At 35.7% G+C, this 22,725-nt stretch overlaps 1 protein-coding gene across 1 annotated transcript in view; it reads left to right on the forward strand.

Annotated features, from left to right (window-relative positions):
- The window catches only part of BCAS3 (BCAS3 microtubule associated cell migration factor), a 703,975-nt gene that overhangs the window by 302,352 nt on the left and 378,898 nt on the right, over window positions 1-22,725 (forward strand). Inside the window, exon 15 of the mRNA XM_058445347.1 lies at window positions 41-305. Coding sequence (XP_058301330.1) covers window positions 41-305 — 265 coding nt within the window. The remainder of the gene's footprint in view (window positions 1-40; window positions 306-22,725) is intronic.

Consider the following 22,725-nt stretch of genomic DNA (forward strand, 5'->3'; position numbering starts at 1 on the left):
GTTTGAGACATTTTTATATCTTTTCTTATCTCATTTCTAGGTACAAGACATCTGCTTCAGCCATGACTGTCGCTGGGTTGTGGTCAGTACTCTCCGGGGTACTTCCCACGTTTTCCCCATCAACCCTTATGGTGGCCAGCCTTGTGTTCGTACACATATGTCACCACGAGTAGTGAATCGCATGAGCCGTTTCCAGAAAAGTGCTGGACTGGAAGAGATTGAACAAGAACTGACGTCTAAGCAAGGAGGTCGCTGTAGCCCTGTTCCAGGTCTATCAAGCAGCCCTTCTGGGTCACCCTTGCATGGTAATTTTCTCTGTCTCCACTGTTGTCTTGAATCTTCCTTCCCTTTGTCCTTACTTTTACAGATCTGGGATAAAATTAAACTTGTTATAGTCTGTTCGTGTAAAAAGAAGATCTTAGGCTTATATGAAATTCTTAATTATTAAATCATTTAATAAATTGGAGCCCATATCATAATGGTGATCTTTACCATGCTATTTTAACTCCTGTTTCAATATATAAGGGATATTTGGTATCATATTTGTGGAATATAAAACTTGGAACTATTTTTATAACTTCAGAGAACTGAACCTCCTTTTTACTTATCTCTTTCAGAACATTCTATGTTCAATGGGACACTATAATTTATTAAGAAATATTCATTGTTGGAAAGAAATAGTCATGGGTAATGTGTATTTTAGATAGAGCAGCATTTGCTTTTTTTTTTTCTTTTTTTTTTTGAGACGGAGTCTTGCACTGTAGCCTGGGCTGGAATGTAATGGCGTGATCTCGGCTCACTGCAACCTCTCCCTCCCAGGTTCAAGCAATTCTCCTGCCTCAGCCTCCTGAATGGTTGGGATTACAGGTGCCTGCCACCACGCCTGGCTGATTTTCTGTATTTTTAGTAAAGATGGGGTTTCACTATGTTGGCCAAGCTGGTCTTGAACTCCTGACCTTGTGATGCACCTGCCTTGGCCTCCCAAAGTGCTGGGATTACAGGCGTGAGCCACCGTGCCCGGACTGCATTTTATTTTAAAATGGGATTGGCGGGATTTCTGCTGTGTATCTCAGTAATTTATCTTAGAGCAAGTAGCTGTGTAACCACCATCCCAATCAATAAATGGAACATTATTGGAATCTCTCTTTTGCATACCTTCTTCATAACATTAAACCACAATTCTCATTTTTATGGTGACCACTTCTTTACTTTTTGGAATAGTTCTACTCCTAAGCAAGTGTCCTTAAACACTGTTGTTTCCATTTTATGTAAATGGAATTATAGAGTATGTATATTTTGATATCTTTGGCTTCTTTAACATTGTATTTGTGAGATTCAGTTATGTTGTTGCAGGTAGGTTTAGTTCATTTATTTACAGCTCTCATTTATTCCATTGTACTTCTATTTATCCTTTCTAGTACTGCTGATGCACATTGCATGGTTTCAGGTTTGGGGATAATATGTATACTAATTTTTGAGTGGAAATTCTTGATCATAACGTAGTTGAATCTTAACCTTGATAAGTAACACTGGAGTGGTTGTACCGTTTCATTCTCACTAGAACGACAGAAAACGTTGACATTAGATCACCTTTTCTGGAGCATTGCAGATTTCCCTTGATGGGTGACCATTTTAGGTTTTCAAGATTGGGGAATCTCATATAGAGAGATTATGGTTACCACAGAAAGTCACTGTTATTTTATTAATTGACCTGAAATTCACATAACATAATATTCACCATGTAAATGTGACAGTACATTCATAATGCCGCGCCACCACGACTTCTGTTTACAAAACCATTTTCCTCACTGCAAAAGGAAACCACATATTCTTTAAGCACTTACTCCTCATTCTTCTTTCCCCTAATCCCCTAGCAAACACCACTCTCTGCTTTGTAGACTGTTAAATTTACTTGTTCTGTATACTTTATATAAATATAATTATAGAATATATGACCTTTTGTTTCTGCCTTCTTTCATTTAGTATAATGTTTTTGAAGTTCATCCACATTGTAGTATACATTAACACTTCATTCATTTTTGTGGGTAAATTATATTCCATTGTAGGAATATAATGCAATTGATCCGTTCATCCACTGAGGTACATTTGGGTTGTTTCTGCCGTTTGGTTATTGTGAATAGTGCTGTTATGAATATGTGTGTACATGTATTTGAGTACTTCTTTGTAATTCTTTTGAGTATGTACCTATCCTAATTTGTTTCAGCTTCTATACTGACCACATTACACATTCTTTTGTAGTATCTGATGAATTCCACACACACACACACACACACACACACACACACACACACTGTAGGAAGCTTTAAGATAGACTGAAAAAATATAGATAAATGTTATCCTCGGGACTTTTGTAACTCAAAAAAAATGGGACCTCTTTTTACTTATGAGATCATACTTTATGCTTTGGTTCTATTATTTTTAATGAAAATGATTGTTATTCATGTGTATTTAACTTAACCAGTGACCCATGATATTTAAGGTTGAAAGTTTTTAGAATCAGCTCTAGATGCAAAGGTCATTGGGAACTAAACATTGAGTATACGTGGACATAAAGATGGGAATAGTAGACACTGGGGACTCCTGGAGGGAGGACAGTGGGAGGGGGTGAGGGTTGAAAAACTACCTATTGGGTACTATGCTCACTACCTGTGTGACAGGATCATGTGTACACCAAACCTCCGGGACATGCAGTTTACCCATGTAACAAACTTGCACATGTGCCCCCTGAACATAAAATAAAAATTGAAAAACAATGCTTATATTTCAAAAAAGTATATAGAATTTTTATAAAATAAAATTTAGAAAGCTATGAGATATTGATATTTTCGGCTATTTGCTAGACATTTTATTTCAGACTTAACTAGTTACATTTTTTGGTATTAGTGTTAAAATTGTGTTCTCTATGTAGGTGTGTAGTATAGGTTCTTGGGGGCTTTTCTTTTTGTGTTAAATGTTTTTCATAACAAAGTTTTGCCAAAATCTTTTGGCAAAGAGATTCACTGTACACATGGAGCAGCTAGGTCAATAAAAGAAACCACAGATGTATTAGTAAATTAAGAAGGATTTGTGATCCCTACATTTATATGTCTTTGGAAAATATTCCCTTGAGCTTCTTTTTTTGTTCTTATTCTTGCTTCTTTATTCAGCAAACCGCATAAGACGTTTTTGTGTTAGGCTTCGAGCATAATGTGCACAAAAGATGGTGGTCATTCCTACCCTCATGGATCTTCTTATTCCATGGGAAAAGACAGGTATTAAATGACTGCGAACAAATATCTTTCAATATACTTCTGTTGAAGGTCGCAAAGTGCCAGTCAATGAAGGATTTCATCATTTGTGAAAGGAGAGTAGTTAAAGAGCAATACTACTAGATTTCCAAGTCAAAATATATTGTTTTCTCTCAGCTTTATTGCTTTCATGTCTCTCCTCATGTTTTTTGCAGAAATCTCTAAGAGGAGAATCCACACTGTCCGGCTATGCTGCTGTACTTAAGATTTTCTTTTGAAAGCAAGGAATTTCCGGCAGCCTATTCCTCCTGATAGATAACACGTGTTAAAATTTTATTTCCAAAATTTCCCTCTATTCCTCTGTGTAGTTTTTCTCATTTTTGAAGCATGGACTTTGGAGTGATGGTCATTTTTCTTCATGTTTTTTTTGTATCTTACATGTCATAACAAAATGGGCATTGTTGTTGGTTAGTTCTAAAAATGATGTATTTACAGTTTGTGTGGGTAAACAGTCTGATGCTGGTCAAAAACAATGTAAACCATTGAACAGGGAGGGATTCATCTTGAAAATGAATCATGTTTTGGCGGTGTTACCGTTGTTTGTCTGTGCTCTTTTTAGCCAAGTAAAGGAAACTGTTAAATAACAGTTGATATAGGGGTATTTCCTTTTCACTCTTTGGACCGAATCCAGTTTAGGTTAGGATTATTTTATCTATTTGCCAATTTTTTTAACTTTCCAGAGGATGTTTATTTATTTGAAATATATTCTTTATAAATATCTCTTCCATTTCCTATCTTGTTGCCCGAACATCCACTTAGTCTAGTTGAGGAGTTCTTGTGATCCACGAACAGGATAGGAAAAAAATTTACATCTTTATATTCACTATCCTTTAACCAAAAGTAAGCATTTCCTTTTTATTATGAACATGGAAAATACATGACAAAAATATTAACAGTGCTTGTGACACTGTTACCAATAGAAAATGCAGAGATACTCATATCACTTTATATATGAAATATATATCTTGAAGTATCTTGCATTATTGAATATATTTTAAAATATTGTTTTTACTCATCACTACTTTGAAATTATTATGATTATATAATATTTTAGTATTAATTGATTATATACATTACTATAACACTTTATTTTTAATATATTGATAACTGTACTTCAGTATAGTTCATTTTCTTTGTAATTATATGTCTTTTTCCCATGCCTTGTAAGTATTATTCTGGGAAACATTCTTCAGGCTTCCCCAGACTGTCCAAATAGTCTGTGATACAAAAATGGTTAAGAATCCATGATCATCATTTTTTCCCTCATCTGTATCAGTAATTTCTAACAATTTTTTACTATCACAAGCACTTCTTTTGTTAACTATAAATATGATCTGCCAATTTTCTGCTTAAGATCTTTGTGTCTCACCATATTCCTAGAAGGTTAGAAAATGTCCTATCTTATTTCCAGCTTCTTGTCTAACCATACCTAGATTTCTGTACCCTTTCCTGAATATGCCACATGTATTTATTTTTTGATAACTTTCCTATTTGCAACTTTTCTTTATTTGACATTATTATTGCCTCTTTGAATGCCTACTAAGGAAGCTGAAATATTACTGCCTCTCTTAAGCCTTCTTTTGATTTTTATCATCTTTTTCAACCTTGGTATTGGTATGCTCTGCATACTTTTATCATATTATAATATGCAAGTTATTCATTGACATGTCTAGGCTTCCTATTAGATTGACTTCTGTGAGCACAAAGTCTTTTTGGTGTTTGTATCTTGGCAGTTGACATAGATTCTAAGGCCTTTTTTATTTTTTTGAGATGGGGTCTTGCTCTGTCACCCAGGCTGGAGTGCAGTGGCGCCATCTCGGCTCACTGCAAGCTCTGCCTCCTGGGTTCAAGCGATTCCCCTGCTTCAGCCTCCTGAGTAGCTGGGATTACAGGTGCGTGCCACCATGCCCGGCTAATTCTATTCTTTTCTTTTCTCTTCTTTTTTTTAGACGGAGTATTGCTCTGTCTCCCAGGCTAGAGTGCAGTGGTGCAATCTTGGCTCACTGCAACCTCCACCTCCTGGGTTCAAGCGATTCTTCTGCTTCAGTCTCCCAAGTAGCTGGGATTACAGGTGTCTGCCACCACGCCTGGCTAATTTTTGTATATTTAGTGGAGACAGGGTTTCACTATGTTGGCCAGGCTGGTCTCGAACTTCTGACCTCAAGTGATCTGCCCACCGTGGCCTCCCAAAGTGCTGGGATTACAGACATGAGCCACCGTGCCCAGCCGAATTTTTGTATTTTTAGTAGGGACTGGGTTTCGCCATGTTGGCCAAGCTGGTCTCAAACTCCTGACCTCAAGTGATCCACCTGCCTCAGCCTCCCAACGTGCTGGGATTACAAGCATGAACCACCGTGCCCGACCAGATTCTAAGGCTTTAAACCAGAGTTTTAAAACATCTTTAGAAGTTGTTCTAAGAAAAACAATTTAGATTTAAATAATTACTTGTTAGAATGAAGAGCTTTTTATTCATAGTAACAACTTAAAAAAATTAACATCGCCAAGATGTAGTCATTTGATCAACAACATTAATTAGTGTTTATTGTGTCCAGGCACTGTTCTGAGTTATAGGAATTTAGCAGTGAACAAAAGAGAAACATGTCTGTGTTCCCATGGAGCTACAGAGAAAAATGAGGGAAGGGGAATAGGGAATGCCTAGGGAGGATTGCAATTTGAAATTAGTATGCTTCCCATAGGCCTTACTGAGATGATGACATCTGAGCAAAGATCTGATGGAAGTAAGAGAGAAATTCCTATAGAACAGCCTGTGTAAAATCCTGAGGTGGGAGTGTGCCTGGAATGTTCAAGGAATGATAAAGAGACCAGTGTGGCTGAAGCACATGGTGTAAGGTGTATAATAGGTGATGAGATCAGAGAGGTAATGAGGGCAGATCACTGTCAGCCTTTCACTCGGCATGAGATGGGGGGGTTCTGGAGGGCATTGAGAATAAGAGTAACATGATAATACTGTGTTTTGGCAGGACTAGAATGGAGATCTGTATTGAGAACACAGTCTGTACGTGGACATGGGTGGAAACTTAGTTGAGACCTTGAGACCAGTTAGGAGAGTATTGCAAAAAATCAGGCAAGAAAAGACGAGGTTTGGAGTAAGTTGTTTATAGTGAAGATTGTGAGAAGTCATTGGATTCTTGAAATATTTTTTATGGTATGGCCATCAGAATTTCTGGTACATTTTATGTCAAGTATGAAAGAAGAGATGAGTCAAGATGACTAGTAAGACTTTTAACCTAGACATCTAGAAGGATAGGGTTGGTGTCAATTGAAATGAAGAATGCTGTGGATAAAGCAGGTTTGGGGATGGGGACAGGATCAGGAATTTTGGACATGTTAAGTTTAATATGATGTCTTTTTGACCTCCTATTGATGTTAAGTAGATAGTTGGTTATGTGAGTCTGGAGTTCAGTGGAAAGCAGTCATTTATATAGGGATAAATGTTTGCAATGCATAGATGATAGCTGAAACAAAAATGAGATGAGATCACCTTGTAGGTAAGTGAGTATAAAAAAGCGATGTCCCAGGACTGAGCCCTGGGGCCCTCCGACATTAAGTAGCCAGTGACATACAAAGGAAAACTATATATGAGAAATCGTAGAGGCCAAATGAATTAATTTTTTTATAGAGAAGGGAATGATTAATTCTACTGATAGATCAATGAAGAACTGAGAAAAAGACAGAAGACTATTAAAATTAGTAATGTAGAAGTGTGATCCCCACCCTTTTTGGCACCAAGGACCGGTTTCGTGGAAGACTGTTTTTCCATGGGCCAGTGTGGGGAGGGGTGGGAGGTTTTGGGATTAAACAGTTCCATCTGAGATCACCAGGCATGAATTAGATTCTCATAAGGAGTGTGCAACCTAGATCTTTGCACGTGCAGTTCACAATAGGGTTTGTGCTCCGATGAGAATCTAATGCTGCTGCTGATCTGACAGGAGGTGAGCTCAGGTGGCAATGCCAGCTTGCCAGCCACTTACCTCCTGCTCTGCAGCCCAGTTCCGTACAGGCCACAGACCAGTACCAGTCCACCACCTGGGAGTTGGGAACCACTTGTGTAAAAGACATGTGTCTTTGATAAGAATACTTTTGGTGGCATGGTAAGTGCCTGGTCCCAGTGGATTTTAGTAAGAATAGGAAAAGACAGTGTCGACAAGTCTTTCCGGGAGGATTGATGTAAGCGGAAGCGGGAAAATTTAGAGGAGACTGAGAATGTTGCTTCCTTTTTCATAGGGAAATGGGTAGTGAGGATGGGTGCAGGTATCGGAGCTTTGAGGAGAAAGGCAAAGGTAAGGAATAGTCCTCTAGGAGAATAGGCATTCCTTTCACCAGTTAGTAAATTTTTGTTGAATGGATAAAGCATATCTTCCACTGTTATTTGTGCCCTAAGAATTTAATTACATGTCTTTGCTTTCCAGCTTCAATACCATGTTTCTACACCTAAGTTACTTTCTCCCTACTTCTTCAGGTACACATTCAACCCCGTCTTTCAAGGCCAGCTTGTGATGTACTTTCTCCCTCTAAAAATAGTGTTGAATTTCATATATTTGCTCCTTCTGTAAACCCTTTATCTGTACTGATTTTTTTCCACTTTCTACCTATTATTATTTTTTAAATTTTAGATTGAGTGTACATGTGCAGATTTGTTACATGGGTATATTGCATGATGCTGAGGTTTGGACTTCTATTGATTCCATCACCCAAATAGTGAACATAGTACCCAACTGGTAGTTTTTCAACCTCCCCACCCTTTTCTTCCCCACTTTTGAATCCCTAATGTCTATTGTTCCTATCTTTGTGTCTGTATACACCCAATGTTTAGCTCCCACTTATAAGTGAAAACATGACATATTTGGTTTTCTGTTTCTATGTTAATTTACTTAGGATAATGACCTCCAGCAGCACCTATGTTGCTGCAAAGGACACGATTTTATTCTTTTTTTGTGGCTGCATAGTATTCCGTGGTACATATGTAGCACATTTAAAAAATCTAATTCACCATTGATGGGCACTTTGGTTGATTTCATGTCTTTGCTATTGTGAATAGAACTGCGGTGAACATGTAAGTGCAAGTGTTTTTTTTGTAAGAATGATTTATTTTCTTTTGGGCATATACCCAGTAGTGGGATTTCTGGGTCAAATGGTAATTCTATTTTTAGTTCTTTGTGGAATCTACAAATTGCTTTCCACAGGGACTGAACTAGTTTCCATTCCCACCAACAGTGTATAAGTATTCTATTTTCCCTGCAGCCTCACCAACATCTGTTGTTTTTTGACTTTTTACTAATAGCCATTCTGACTGGTGTGAGATGGTACCTCATTGTAACATCTCTCTGATGATTAGTGATAAGCATTTTTATATGTTTATTGGCCGTTGTATGTCTTCTTTTGAGAAGTGTCTGTTCGTGTCTAAATGACCCTTTTAATGGGGTCATTTGTTTTTTGCTTGTTGATTTAAATTTCTTATAGATTCTGGATATTAGTCCTTTGTTCAGATAGTTTGTAGTATTTTTTCCCATTCTGTAGATTGTCTGTTTACTCTGTTGATAGTCAGAAGCTCTTTAGTTTAATTAGGTCCCAATTGTCCATTTTTTTTGTTGCATTTGCTTTTGAGGGCTTAGTCATAAATTCTTTGCTCAAGCCAGTGTCCAGAAGAGTTTTTCCTGGGTTTTCTTCTAGAATTTTTATAGTTTCAGGTCTTACGTTTAAGTCTGTAATCCATCTTGAGTTAATTTTTGTATGTGGTGAGAAGTAGGAGCCTAGCTTAATTCTTCTGTGTGTATATAGTTAGCCAGTTTCTCCACATCATTTATTGAAGAGTTATATCCTTTCCCCATTGTTTATTTTCATCGACTTTGTCAAAGAATATCAGGTGGTTGTAGGAGTGCAGCTTTATTTCAGAGTTCTCTGTTCTTTTCCATTGGTCTATGTGTCTTATTTTTGCACCAATGCTATCCTGTTTTCATTACCATAGCCTTGTAGTACAGTTTGAAATGTGACGTCCCAGGTCAGGCATGGTGGCTCACGCCTGTAATCCCAGCAGTTTGAGAGACCAAGGCTGATGGATCATGAGGTCAGAAGTTTGAGACCAGCCTGGCCAACATGGTGAAACCCCATCTCTACTAAAGAGACAAAAAAATTAGCTGGGTATAGTGGTGTGCACCTGTAATCCCAGCTACTCAGGAGGCTGAGGCAGGAGAATCACTTGAACCCGGGAGCTGAATGTTGCAGTGAGCCAAGATCGCACCACTGCACTCCAGCCTGGGTGACAGGGTGAGACTCTGTCTCAAAAAAAAAAAAAAAAAAAGAAATGTGATGTCTCAGGCTTTGTTCTTTTGGCTTAAGATTGCTTTGGCTATTTGGGCTCTTTTTTGATTCCATATGAATTTTAGAATAGTTTTTTCTAATTGTGTGAAATGATGACATTAGTAATTTGATAGGAATAGTATTGAATCTTTAGATTACTTTGGGTGATAATGGACATTTTAACAATATTGATTCTTCCAATACATGGGCATGGAATGCTTTTCCATTTGTTTGTGTCATGTGTGATTTCTTTCAGCAGTGTTTTGTAGTTGTCCTTGTAGAGGTCTTTCACCTTCTTGCTTAGATGTATTTCTAGGTATTTTATGGATTTTTTTGTGGCTTTTCTTAAAGGGATTGCATTCTTTATTTGCTTTTCAGCTTGAATATTATTGTTGTGTAGAAATGCTACTGATTTATGTATCCTGAAACTTTACTGAAGTAATTTATCAGGTTAAGGAGTCTTTGGCAGAATCTTTAGAGTTTTCTAGGTACAGAATCATATTGTTGGTGAAGAGGGATAATTTGACTTTCTCTTTTCCCATTTTGATGCCTTTTATTTATTTCTCTTACCTAATCACTTCAGCTATGACTTACAGTACTATGCTGAATAGGAGTGGTAAGAGTAGACATCTTTGTCTTGTTCCAGTTCTTAAGGAGGAATACTTCCAGCTTCTGCCCATTCATTATGATGTTGGCTATGAGTTTGTTATAGATGGCTCTTACTATTTTGAGTCTACTTTTTTTTTTGATGCTACTGATTACTAAGTTAAAACTTCCTTGGTGAGGAAATTGGAGGACCTGGAATCAGACTCCCTGGTGGTAGAATCTATCTTCCATGATTTCCTAACTCTGTAACCTTAGACAAATGATTTATTCTATCTGTACCTCACTTTTCTTTCTGTAAAATTGGAATAATAATATTACCAATCTTATAGAGTAACTATGAGAATCAGAGCCCTTTAAATAGTGTTTGGCACATATCAAATATTCAAACCATAGTTGCTATCATTAGTATCATTATTGATACTGCTGTTAATGTGAGAGTCTGTACAACTGATTCATTTTTCATATTTTGGTACAGTACCTGTTATCCAGAAAACAGAATAAATGAGTCATTCACTAAATAATGAGTAAATTAAATATAATAATTGTGAACTTATTCTTTAAAGGCTTTTAGAACAATACTAGGCTCAATATTGATAAGTTGAGTTGCTACATTGCTACACCAATGTAAACCCAAAAGTGATGGTAGTATTATCATTTTAATTGGTTTTTGCTCATTTTAATTGTATACATCAGGAAATATGGTTTTATAAATCAATACACCTATTCTTGAGCCTTTGCCATTTCTTTATTTTGCAAATTAGTTTTCCATTTTAGGTTCAAAAATATAGAGTTCACTGTGTCATGGGACTTTTAAGGAATTTGTTTTCTTCCTGCAATTTCCATTCAGTTAACAAACAGATCTTGGATTCACTTCTGCAGTTCTGTTGAGTTCCTGCAAGTGTCTCCTTTCCTATTAACTTGTTCGTCCTCAGAGGGGGTCATCATTGAGTCACAGCTTTTGGCATCTGAATTCCAGATTCTGCTTTTTCTAAATGGAAGTAGTTGATGAGACTCGGAGACCTTTATACAAAGCCTCTCATTTCTTGGACTTGGAGCCTCCATATTTCAGTAAAGTGCTTTTACAAAACTGGAAGTATCACTTTTCTTTTTAGCATCTGTATGAGGCATTCCTTTTACCACTCAAAGACTCTGTTTATAGCTTTCATTTGATGGTTTATTGTAATTTTAACTTATGTTGATCAGTAGTTTTCTTGATACAGACCACATCACAATTGTAAATACAAAGTAACCACACATTTCAGCCTTATATAGTTTCACCTACTTAAGAGAATCAATGATAATGTGCTGTTTCTTGACTTTTCTTTCCACATCACTGTTTACTTGTGGATTGAAGTTTCCATGTGCATGTTTTAATTTTTGCCAAGAAAAATCAATCAAGTGCACCGTGGCTCTGCTTTAGATTTTATGCCTCATATGACATAGAGTATATAAGTAGTATAAACATGTTAAATGGAGAAAAATCTTGTGGGGGGATATCTTAGTTTAGTACCTGGATTTTTATTGATTATGTGTACTTTATTGTTTTAGCTCAAATGCAGTTTTGTTTTTCATTTGTTGTTTTCAAATTTAAAGCTTTCCTGGTGAATTTGTTTTCTCAAATTCTTTTATCACCTTTTTTAAAAAAAATGTTGCCATAACACTCTGCTACTTTTGACATTTACTATTTTCTCAAGACAGAGCAGATGAGTTTGTTAGGGAAAGTGGATAGAAAAGAGTGATCTCATAGTACCTTTCTGAAAACAAGATGCTTTCATTTCAGAATCATTAATGGAAGAAGCTATTAAATGAAGATTGTACAGTTGTTGTTTTTAAATAGGTTTTTAAAGAGAAGTTTTAGGTTCTCAGTAAAACTGCGAGAAAGGTATAGATAACATAATTTTGGGGGGAAATAAAATTGCCAGTGGGATATCTTTTAAAGGAAACCCGACATTATATTGCCTCTAAATTATACTTTAAAATTTAGTGCTATGAGAATTAATTTAAAAATATTTTAAACCTAAATAAACTCTATTTAGATATTTTATATTTTTGTGTATTTCATTTTGGATATAACACATTTCTTTTCTCTGTAAGTTTTGCCTCTAAATAAATGCCAGATGATGTAGTTATCCCTTGAAACTAATCCAGAATTTCTTCTTTGCTTTTTACTGCTTGTGGAAATATTTTTACTTTTCTATGTATTTTTTACATGGGCAAATCATAAACTCCAGATTTCAAAATAGTTTTATTTTTAAATGGTTAATGAGACATGCCTCTAGAGGGCAATATTTTCTCAACCTTTCTAATTGTAATCAAGGCAACCCTGGCATGAACCTGAGGTACTAGGGATGTTAATGTCTTATCAGATCTTAAATAGCCTCTCTTCCTTTTTATTATGTTTTCTGTGATTTATTCTTCAACGTCTTCTTAGATAATTCGACTTTGGAAATATATTACCATCAATTAATATCCCTTCTGAGTACTACATGCAGATACCCAGTTCCTCTGAGTGAATACCATTGATTGAATAGAGGCAAATTTTTTAGTTATATCATTTGAGTATGTGGGGTCATTATGCTAAATGTTTTTTTATTCTCTATGTGTTGCTATTCAGGGACTTGTTATCTGTATACTTTATAATATCAGAGTGATTAAACTTCATTTTTGAGGCATTGAGGCATTATAAGGGCTCATAGTTATCTATTCTTTTCTATTAACATTGACTGGACACTTACTGTTGTTGTTTACCCTTTAAATATAATTTTTATTTTTTATCAAAGAAATATATGCATTTATTATAAAAGTCAAAAATATAATTTTATAATGAAAGAAGGCACTTTTTGGCCTGTCCTCCCCACTCTCGGGTATCATTCCCCAGAGGCCTCTTCTTTCAACTCTTCTGTTTTTTTCTCAGTTGGTTTTTTTTTGGCCCTTTCCTGGAAATCCTATTACTTGAATAATGTATCTCCTACATTGAGCCCCTAACCTTCTTGTCTATTTTCTATCTTTTTTTAACTTTATGAGAATTTCCCCAACATATCTTTCAGTCTTCTTGTTGCAATTTTATTTCTGCGATCTTTTTAATATGATTTTCTTTGAATGTTTCTTTTATTATCACACCCTTTTCTTATTTTATATGTGTAATGTTTTTCTCTCTTTAAGAGATAGTTATAAATTTTGAAGCTTTTTTGTGCTCCTTTTATTATCCCCTCCCCTCCCCTCCCCTCCCCTCCTCTCCCCTCCACTTCTCTTCCCTTCCCTTCTTTTTCTTTCCTTTTTTTCTTTCCTTTCTTGTCTCCCTTTCTTTGTCTTTTTAAATAGAGACAAGGTTTTGCCATTTTGCCCAATCTGGTCTTGATCTCCTGGGCTCAAGCAATCTGCCTGCCTCAGCCTCCCAAAATGCTGGGGATTACAGGTGTGAGCCACCAACCCATCTGGAGCAGTGATTTTCAACCCTTAACTGTCCATTATACTTAAGCTAGATAGATTTGAAAAATACTGAGGCCTAGACTCCATCAGACTGATTGAACCAAAACACTGACCTCAGTGATGGGGAATCCTTGATGGATCATTGGCTGAATATTTTTATTTTTAAATTCTATTATTTAATAATTCATTTTTATTTTATTATTTCATTTTTATTCAGCTAATCAACAAATCAATACTAAGGAACTGATTGGAAGCTTTTTTAACATGGAAAGGGCATACCACCTTATAGGTATCAGTGGTCTATCAGGTAGGAATGCCATTTTATTATCGTACCTCAAATAGTCACTATCCATAGGTCTTTTCACATACACTGGTCAGTTTTCCCACAAAGAAATTCTTCTATCCTCTGTTCAGGGTGGAGTTGAGGTAATAAAGAGTTTCTGGCAATAAACTTAGAAGTTAGTTTTCAAGGAGTTGAAGGAGTTAACATTATTTTTGTCTAGTGATTAGAATAACAAAAAGAGGATTTGGAGAACCTGTTTGCATTTGATTATTGTCTTACTTCCCTAATTAGGAGGACAGTTAAGTAAGAAATTCTGGTCTGGTTCCACTGAAATAAAAATATTTCTATGGAAATCTGGAGATGGAATTTTTAGTTGCTGAAGTGAATAAATGTAAAAACTACTTATTCAGATAAAGAAGTGCAAATGGGTAGAGCAACAAATTTTGGGAAAAGAAGTGAATGTTCATTTCCTTATGTACTTATCAAAAGGAAGATCTGAAATGTTTGTTTTTTTTTTTTAATTTGGAGAAAAATTGGAGAGGGAGAAGAGAGTGAGTAGGCTTCTTAGGATTTGTAATAGCCAGAGTTTGAATGATTGACCCATATGAACTGATTTAGAAATTATCAGACTTGAGAATAACAGACATGAATAGTCTTGAGGTTGAAATCTGAGCAGGAACTAGAAATCTGCTAGTTGATAGTTGTAAACTACAAAAGGACAACAAGACTGGGATCAGGGCTATACCAGGATTATGCATAGAAATAGAAATTATGATGGTTCTTACCATGATGAGGTAAATGACATTTTGAATTTGGAGGAGGATGAGAAAAGGAAAAGGATTTAAGGTTCATTGAAAGAGTTATTAACATTGGATGATGTGTTTTTGCAGGTGAGAATATTGAAGCTTGAATGAGGCACAAGAGAGAAATTACTATTTCAGAATGAACCAAGGTGGAATTAACATGGGCACTGTTGTTGTTGGCTTCGGAAGAAATAGAGCATTCCATTTTCTGTGTTAAAAGCCATCTCTAGTAAGGAATGCTTAATTAATGTTCAATAATATTTCACTCTGGTCTAGTTTTGGAGCAGATTGAAATGTGTCTGTATTTGATAAAACCATAGATGAGGGAAAAATAGCATGACAGTACTGATAAATGAAGATAGTTTTCCAGCAGTGCTGCAGCTGATTAGGAGAGTGTTTCAGCTTGACAGGGAATTACAGGGAAAGAAGAGTCATTATTTCTCAACTGGGATTGGTCGTGGTATCACTCCTCTTTGTGGTTCTTACTGTCAAGGATCTTTTGTAAAAGTAGGTTTTACGTACATAGGTAAAGTCATAGGCATACTTTTGGAAAAGTAAATTTAGAAAAGAAGGGCTTGAACTATTAGTATTCGTGTGGTGTGCTTAGTTCGATTTTTTTTCTTTTTTTTTGGTACACTGTTCCACAAATTGCTGGTAATTTAGGCAGCTAAATGGAGTATTGGTTTTCTGTTTTCATCTTGAGTAAAATATGTAAGCATATTTTGATAGATATTTAAATGTTTTAAAACTGGAAATAAAGTATATGTGAATAGAAAAGGTTTTATCTGCCCTGTTGTCAAAAATGCTGATTTGGCCCTTTCGTACTGTACTCCCATCTTTGTATGGTTGTTATAATCTGTTGCTCTTTCCCATCTGAAGGAAATGCATCTTTGACACTTCTCATGACCTGAGTCATGATGCTGAAATAGAGCCAGAAAATATCCTTAACAGTCATGGGTAAAAAGAAGGAAGGCGTCCGTGGGATGGGGCGGGAGAATAGGGGACTGTGGGGAGAAGAGAGTCTTTGCTCTTTCAGTTTACATCATTTTGATTGTTAGGAAAGTTACTTACATTTTGTGGCTATACTTTTTATTCAAGAGAAAAAGTGCCTTGATTTCATATTAAATTGTTCCTTAAGTGTACATTCTTTAATGTATAGGTATACAAAGTACATAAAGATAAGTTCTGCAAACGTAAAATTAAATAGTTTTGAGTTCTCTGGATCTAAGAAAATACACTTTAAATCTTGCAATTAATTGTATATTTCATCTTCCTACAAAGTGTTTATCTCAGAACCAACTTCTGATACTTCTACATCTTATATGTTTAGCAGTTAAAGTAATAAAGTCACATTTGTTGAGACAAGAAGATAGGATTCCATATTTTTTCCATCTACAGTAAAGCATTTCTATTTACTCTGTTGATATACAAAATTCATTGTGAGATAAAGATGGCAGAGTTGAGTATAGAGTATTTTCAAGAAATAATTTAATGAGGACTTATATTTTGGGGAGCACATTTCACCTCAGACTTGTTCTAAGGGATGTTAGATTATGGAGCCTTAATTCGGGGATTTTTCATTAGGCTAAAACTCCTCACTTTTGAGCACTTAGTTTCAGTACTATGTTTGAACTTGATTCAGAGGAGTGGGAAATTTTGAGGGTGCTTTAATATGATACATTTAGAAATAGGTTGAGGCTTAAGGTCAAAGATCTTTTTTTAAAATTTTTATTTATACGTATGAAGAATTTACTTTCTTCCCTCTCGTGTTAAATATAGTCTTTTTACTGTTATATTTGATTTTTTCATTGTTGAAGGAGTGTCAAACTACAATCCTAATACTTAAAATGAATTAAAAATTGCTAAACCTTCTTAAATATTAAGAGCACCAACTCTTAATAAACTTTCTTCATTCCAAAATCTTGGAGTGCTCTAAGAATAATAAGTAATGAACTTACCACTTTGAGGGAGGAGATTTTGTTCATTTAACTTACAAGTTTGGGTTGACTCTGTGATTGAGACTTAATTGTATGAAACTTTTCAGACAGATTTTTTTATATTTCAGTAGAATTCCTCACAGCTAGTTCTATTATTTTCCCTTTGTGTTCTTACATTTTATAAACATTGTTTCTAACTGTTGATTTCATCACCTTTTCTAGGGTAATTTTTGCCTCTAAGCTTTCGATATTCCTTGTTCTAGGCCCACCTTGTTACCTTTTGGAGTCCTGTCGACTATACTTGCTGTACTTAGAATTTTAGCAACAGTAATTATTTCTTTATGACTTTTAATTTTTAGGCATCAAATTTCTAAATTTATTGGGTTTATTTTAGCTTTAAGAAAAGAAAAATACTTAAATTTATATGTTATAGTAGCCAACACATTCAGATAATAATTAACAGATGATAATGGATTCACAATAGAAAAGGAAAACTACCTAGCAAATTATTGATTGGAGTATTCGTACATAAATATATACAGTTTCAATTCTCCTGAAAGTACACTTTTAATTCTAGTGACATTTAATAAGCCCTAGGCAAAGCTCCATGCAGGCTACTTTGTATGTAGTGGGGGAGAAGTGATGACAATATCATTAATAATCTCAATCCCCATCCTGTTTAAAAAAAAAAGAAAGATTGGATTCTTGTTTTCAAGTCCATTTTGTGGGAGATTTCTCTTATCTTCCTACCTTCCCACCCTTTCTCAAAGTACCTACAGTAATGTCTATGGTGACATGAACTTTTTACTCAAAGAAAGCAACAAGTGTTTTTGCTTGAAATGCATCAAAAATTGCAGTGTTTTTACTTCACTATCGATTGCCTCCAAAAAAAAAGTTATAGGCAAAATAAATCAGTGCCCAGACAGGATTGTCCTTCAGCATTTTCTGTCTTTATGTGTCATCTAAACTGTTTGTTGTGTTTATAGTCTTTAGAAGTGTGTGTGTGTGTGTGTGTCGACACACACACACACACACACACACACATAAAATTCATTTTCTTTTAGTGTGTGTTCTACCCTCCTTGGCTCCTGTGAACAAGCATTGCTTCCGCCCAGTTTGGTATGTGGGTCAGAAGGCACTGTTTCCCACCAGGGTGCTGCTGTTTCCTTTTCCGACTTGAGTAGATTGCAGATTATACTGGAACATGTCTGAGAAAAGGTCATAAAGGAAGGTGAAAGTCCTGGAACTGCAGCTGGGAAGCTTGACATTCTCATCTAGGAAAGGGGAGAAGAGAGAGATGGAGAGAGAGACACACACTCCCATCCCAACCAAAAATAACCCACCTGCAGGAAATTCCCTTTTACACAGGGTTTTTTTTATTAAATAATTATTGAGAATTTGGTTGAAAAAAGTTTAATGTTAAATTGGATGGCAAGCAAGAACTAAGCAGTGTTTTTAACTTTTCAGAGCCCGGATTTCCAGTGACTATTTCAAAACAAGCTACCATTGTATTCTTTGACATAGTCAAGAAGTCAGAGCTTTTCAACTACAAAATTAACTTCGTTAAACTCCTTGGTATATTTTAGATTTTTATCCCTGTCAATTCCACAGCAGGATATTAAAAACAGACCAAAAGCTTTGCTCTTCTGTAGAAGACAAAAGTTTACCAAAAAAAAAAAAAAAAAAAAAAAAGCCCCATAGAACTCATCATCTAGTTTTTATTTTTGAAAGATATGATATAGGGAATAGAACATCTACATGATGTCTTAGAATAGGTAAAGTGTTGCAAAGAGAGCAAAAATAAAGCAGATACTTGGGACTGGGGCTGTTTCCGTAGAATTGTCTTCTGCGGAGTGCCAGAGAGTCACATTGACCTTGGGCTTCAGTGTGGCTCAGTAATCTGATTTCAAAATGCAAGAATTCAAAATAGGAGGCCAAAGACACTAGGTGAGGAGCTTATATCCTAGAACAATAGTGGGTCTTGTAGATAAGTGTATGGAGAGGTGATGAGAACAGAATTTAATACAGTCGTAGGAGTCTAGAGTACTGAGTTATAGGAAGGTGTCTATTGTAAACCTTCAGAAAAGTGTAGTGCCTAAAGTGGATAAGGTCTGTGTCTGTGGTAAGAATAAGTGAGATGATATGTGGACTTCCATAGGGCACCATTGCTTAATGTCCTTTAGCTCTTTTTGCAAATGAAGCTTTGCCGTTTCTATACTTATCTCTAATACTCTAATACTATACTTACCTCATATCTCTAATGACAACAAAAGGACAGTGCTCTTTTTATCCTCCAAATGTTTCACTTGACCCACTTTATTCCATTGTAGGTCTTAGTTTCTCATACCTTCTGTTTTTAAAGAATCTTTCTTTGTCCTCCATTAACAATAACTTTTAGAAACCTGTAACAAAAATTTCTTTATCTCCCTGGTATGACATTCCTTTAAGGTACTTTCTGATCTACAACTATTATAATTTGATTCCGTTATTTTAACCGATTTTGTCTCCTTTGGTTCACAATATGGTAAGATATGGAAATTTTTTAAAGGTAGAAAGGATGCAAATACATTCATTTTTTATTTTCCCTCTTCTTGTTTGTATCTCGGAAAAAAGACAACTATACATATGTACACACAGATACACTGATAGTAACTTTAATATTTAACATAATCTGAAATGTTCAACAATTTCAGTTTTGCTAGCTTCAGAGAGTTCTTGCAGTTGGCAGTTTGCCACATTCACATGTTCTCACATCACTGCATTCAGAAGCTAAGAATACCAACCTGGCAGCTTCTGCACAGAGGGTAAAGATAAAACAGAAAGGAGTCTAACTTTGCAGCCGCATTACCTGGGAGTTGCTGCTGATGTCTTTTCCACAAATGTCCAAGTTTGTCAAAGCCCAGTAAATCTTAGAAAGTTTATTTTCCTTGTAGCATCTGTGTTTTATAATGGGTCTTTTAATTTGTTTTTACTTTGTCTGCAGGGATTTCTTTTGTCCGGAGTTTTCAGACTCTGTCTTTTTTTTTTTTTTCCTGTGGAAGTGAGTCTGTTAATGATGACTGGTTTGGGAATATGCCTCTCTGCAAAGCTGACCTGACAAGCTGTTCCTCCAGTGTGGCAACAAAGCCCATTGTTATTTTCTATGTTCACTTTTATCCTCAACTTAATCCATTTTTCTTCTGTGTTTTTATAGTATAAAGTGTCTGGGAAAACATAATTTAGGACAAAGCATAAGTAAGATAGTATTTTTAAGTTAGCAAAACTTTTAGTAAACAGATCACACCATGTCATTCTCATATATGCAGACAGTGGAACTGTGTGTTAGTATGGAGATTGAGAGTTTGTGTCCCCCAAAGTACAACATACCTGTAGATATCCTTTATCCAAAAGATAACAGGAAAAAAAAAAAAGAGCACAAGAAGCTGTTTTCATAATTCCTTTCTTTTTTAAATTGCAAACTTTTAGAAGATAAACACAGAAAGTCAGTGGTTGAACCCCAAAGTGAATGGTTCTGGTTTAATGGCTTTGTATTATAATGTTAAAAACAATAGCAGTAAACAAAAACCTGAAAGCAGAACAAAAACAAGACACCGTAGCTTCAACCATCAAGGGATGTTTAACAATTCGGATTTTTAAATAATTTTGTATCCCCAAATAGAATTCCTGCTTTAACTTGTTGAGAAACCATTTTATTGGAACTTGGAATTTCTTCCCCCCAAGAGAACTCCATCTATCTTGGGGACTGGTAAACCTCTAAAGGATCAAAGCTCTAGTGGATTTGGATAAAGACCCAAAGGCCTGAGGCTTATGCAAGTTTATCTATATAGAGAAAGCCCAAAAAACTGGGATGAGAGTCTTAGATGAGCTTATTTTCTCATGAGATTTTTGGGACTTCCTCTGTCTGCTTGTGCCAGAAATACTGTGAGAATATTCATTCTCATGGCATTTGTCACTTACAGGTCTCCTCTTAGCTAGAATTTGAAAGTATAATGGTGTGTGAAATATTTTATGTATCTCAAGACTTCATGCAGTCCACTACTAAAACTGCACTTAAATAACCTCTGTTCTTTTTAATTGTACTCATGCAGTAAAGGAAAAAATAGAAGAGTATAGTAAAGAAGGGTTAGTGAAGGTGATACCTTGTAACTCTCTTCGTAGATCTCAGAAATATTATTTGTATCTTATGTATTTCTGAGAGGTGGAGCAAAGAAAAAGAATAGCAATAGACTTCATCCAGGTCCAAGGCAGACACTGCAGGTTTCTTCCTGCTGAACTTCTTTATACGAAGAGGCTTGAGGTTTAATGAAGAATTCTGGCTTGAAAATTTAGGCTTGATATAAACACATGCAAATGTCTAAAGATCTATTTTTAAAGTTATCAAGTCTAACCTCCTAGGCCAGTGAACGTGAGACTAAGCAGAATAGTGAAAGCCGCAGACTCCAGTCATCTGGCAGCCTTCTGAAGTACTGAGTCCCCTCCAGAATTATTTTTTCTATAGATCATAGGGCCATATTTTTCTCTGCCTCCTGGATATGGAAATAAATGTATTTCCTTCATTCATTCAGCAAACATTTATTGAGCTGTTAGCTATTAATGACTAGTAAGACACTATCCTCAGGAGTCTAGGCAGCCTGGTGGAGTCTCCAGTATTGTGGAGGACAAATCTGGAAGTTTGTTAGATTCTAGCTGAATTTTCAAAGAAAATCCAAGACAGAATAATTAGTGTAAAATCATTTATAACCAAAGATTTTAACAATAGGTCCTGGAAGAAAGGATTGTTAGGCTGTCTTGTGTAGTTATTTCATTTATTTATTTAGTGTGTATTACTTACATATCTGTGTCAGCTATTGAGATTTCTTGTCTAAGCTAGCTCTTTCATTTTACTAACTTCTGATGTAATTTACACATTTCTCCTCCTTTATTTTCTACTAGAAAAGCAAAATAAGAAGATAGAGATTCCTTCCTTTATGCTCAAAATTTGTATACCTTTTCTCCCTTTATAAGTTGTCCTTTAAAACGATAATAAAAGTGACTCCTTCCTTTTTGTTCCTGAGTCATTTTTCAGATGTATTTATTAGCATGGTTTTCTCCCATTTTTCATTTTTTGTTAATATGTCTTTCTGTACCATTATATTATGAACTCTTTGAAAGTCCCTTGGACTTACTCCTTCAGAATCTAGAACAGGGGCCTGATACCAATAAGCCTCCAAAAGTGTGAAGTGACAGAGCGAAGATTGAATGGAACTTTTGCTTGGCGCAGTATGTCATCTTTGTTAATGTCTTCTTTTTCCGTGTCAGTCTTTAAATCTTTGTTCTCTGTTACCTTGATTTTATCCTCTCAGCAGTTCCTTTGCTTATGCCTTACAATCTGACTTTTCCACCTCACTACTGAAACTACCCTATTGAAGACTATTAGAGTTAGTAGCTTTTTCTCAGAGTTTGTCTTCTTAGATCTTGGCCTTATTGACCATTTTATTAATATACTCATTGTTTCATTAAAGCTGTGTTTATAAGTCGCTAGCCATATCCATTAATATGTAAGACAGACACCACCCCTACAAACATAAACATGAATGTAAAACCTACACAACTTACTTTACTCTCTCAGATGTGCTGGTTTCAAACGGACTCTACAGCATAAACACAGGAGCAGGCTGAGAAGGATAGATCTGAAGTTCTTTGTATGCTATTCTGAGGTTGTCCTTTATCCTGGTGAGACAGTGAAGCATTTTAAGTTGTGCCTAGCTAAACCCCAGAGTTGGAACTTCTCAGTGAATCACTTCGTTTTCCTAGACCACTCCTTTTATCTGTCAAATTCAATGACTTCAACATCTATACTGTTCCCTTGCTGAAAAACTTAACCCAAGTTCCTACTCCTCTGGCTCAATTGAGAGGTCCTCCTAAAACTGAAATATTTTATCTGTGATAGTTAGAGATTCCTCACTACTCCTCACATAATGGCATCCCTTTATACCACTCTCCCGTCACCTTATCCTTCATGCCCAGAATATTCCTTCTCTCCTACCCTTATCCATATTTTG

This window comes from Hylobates moloch, unplaced genomic scaffold (genome assembly GCF_009828535.3).
Source record: "Hylobates moloch isolate HMO894 unplaced genomic scaffold, HMol_V3 SCAFFOLD_10, whole genome shotgun sequence".
NCBI classification, from domain to species: Eukaryota; Metazoa; Chordata; class Mammalia; order Primates; family Hylobatidae; genus Hylobates; species Hylobates moloch.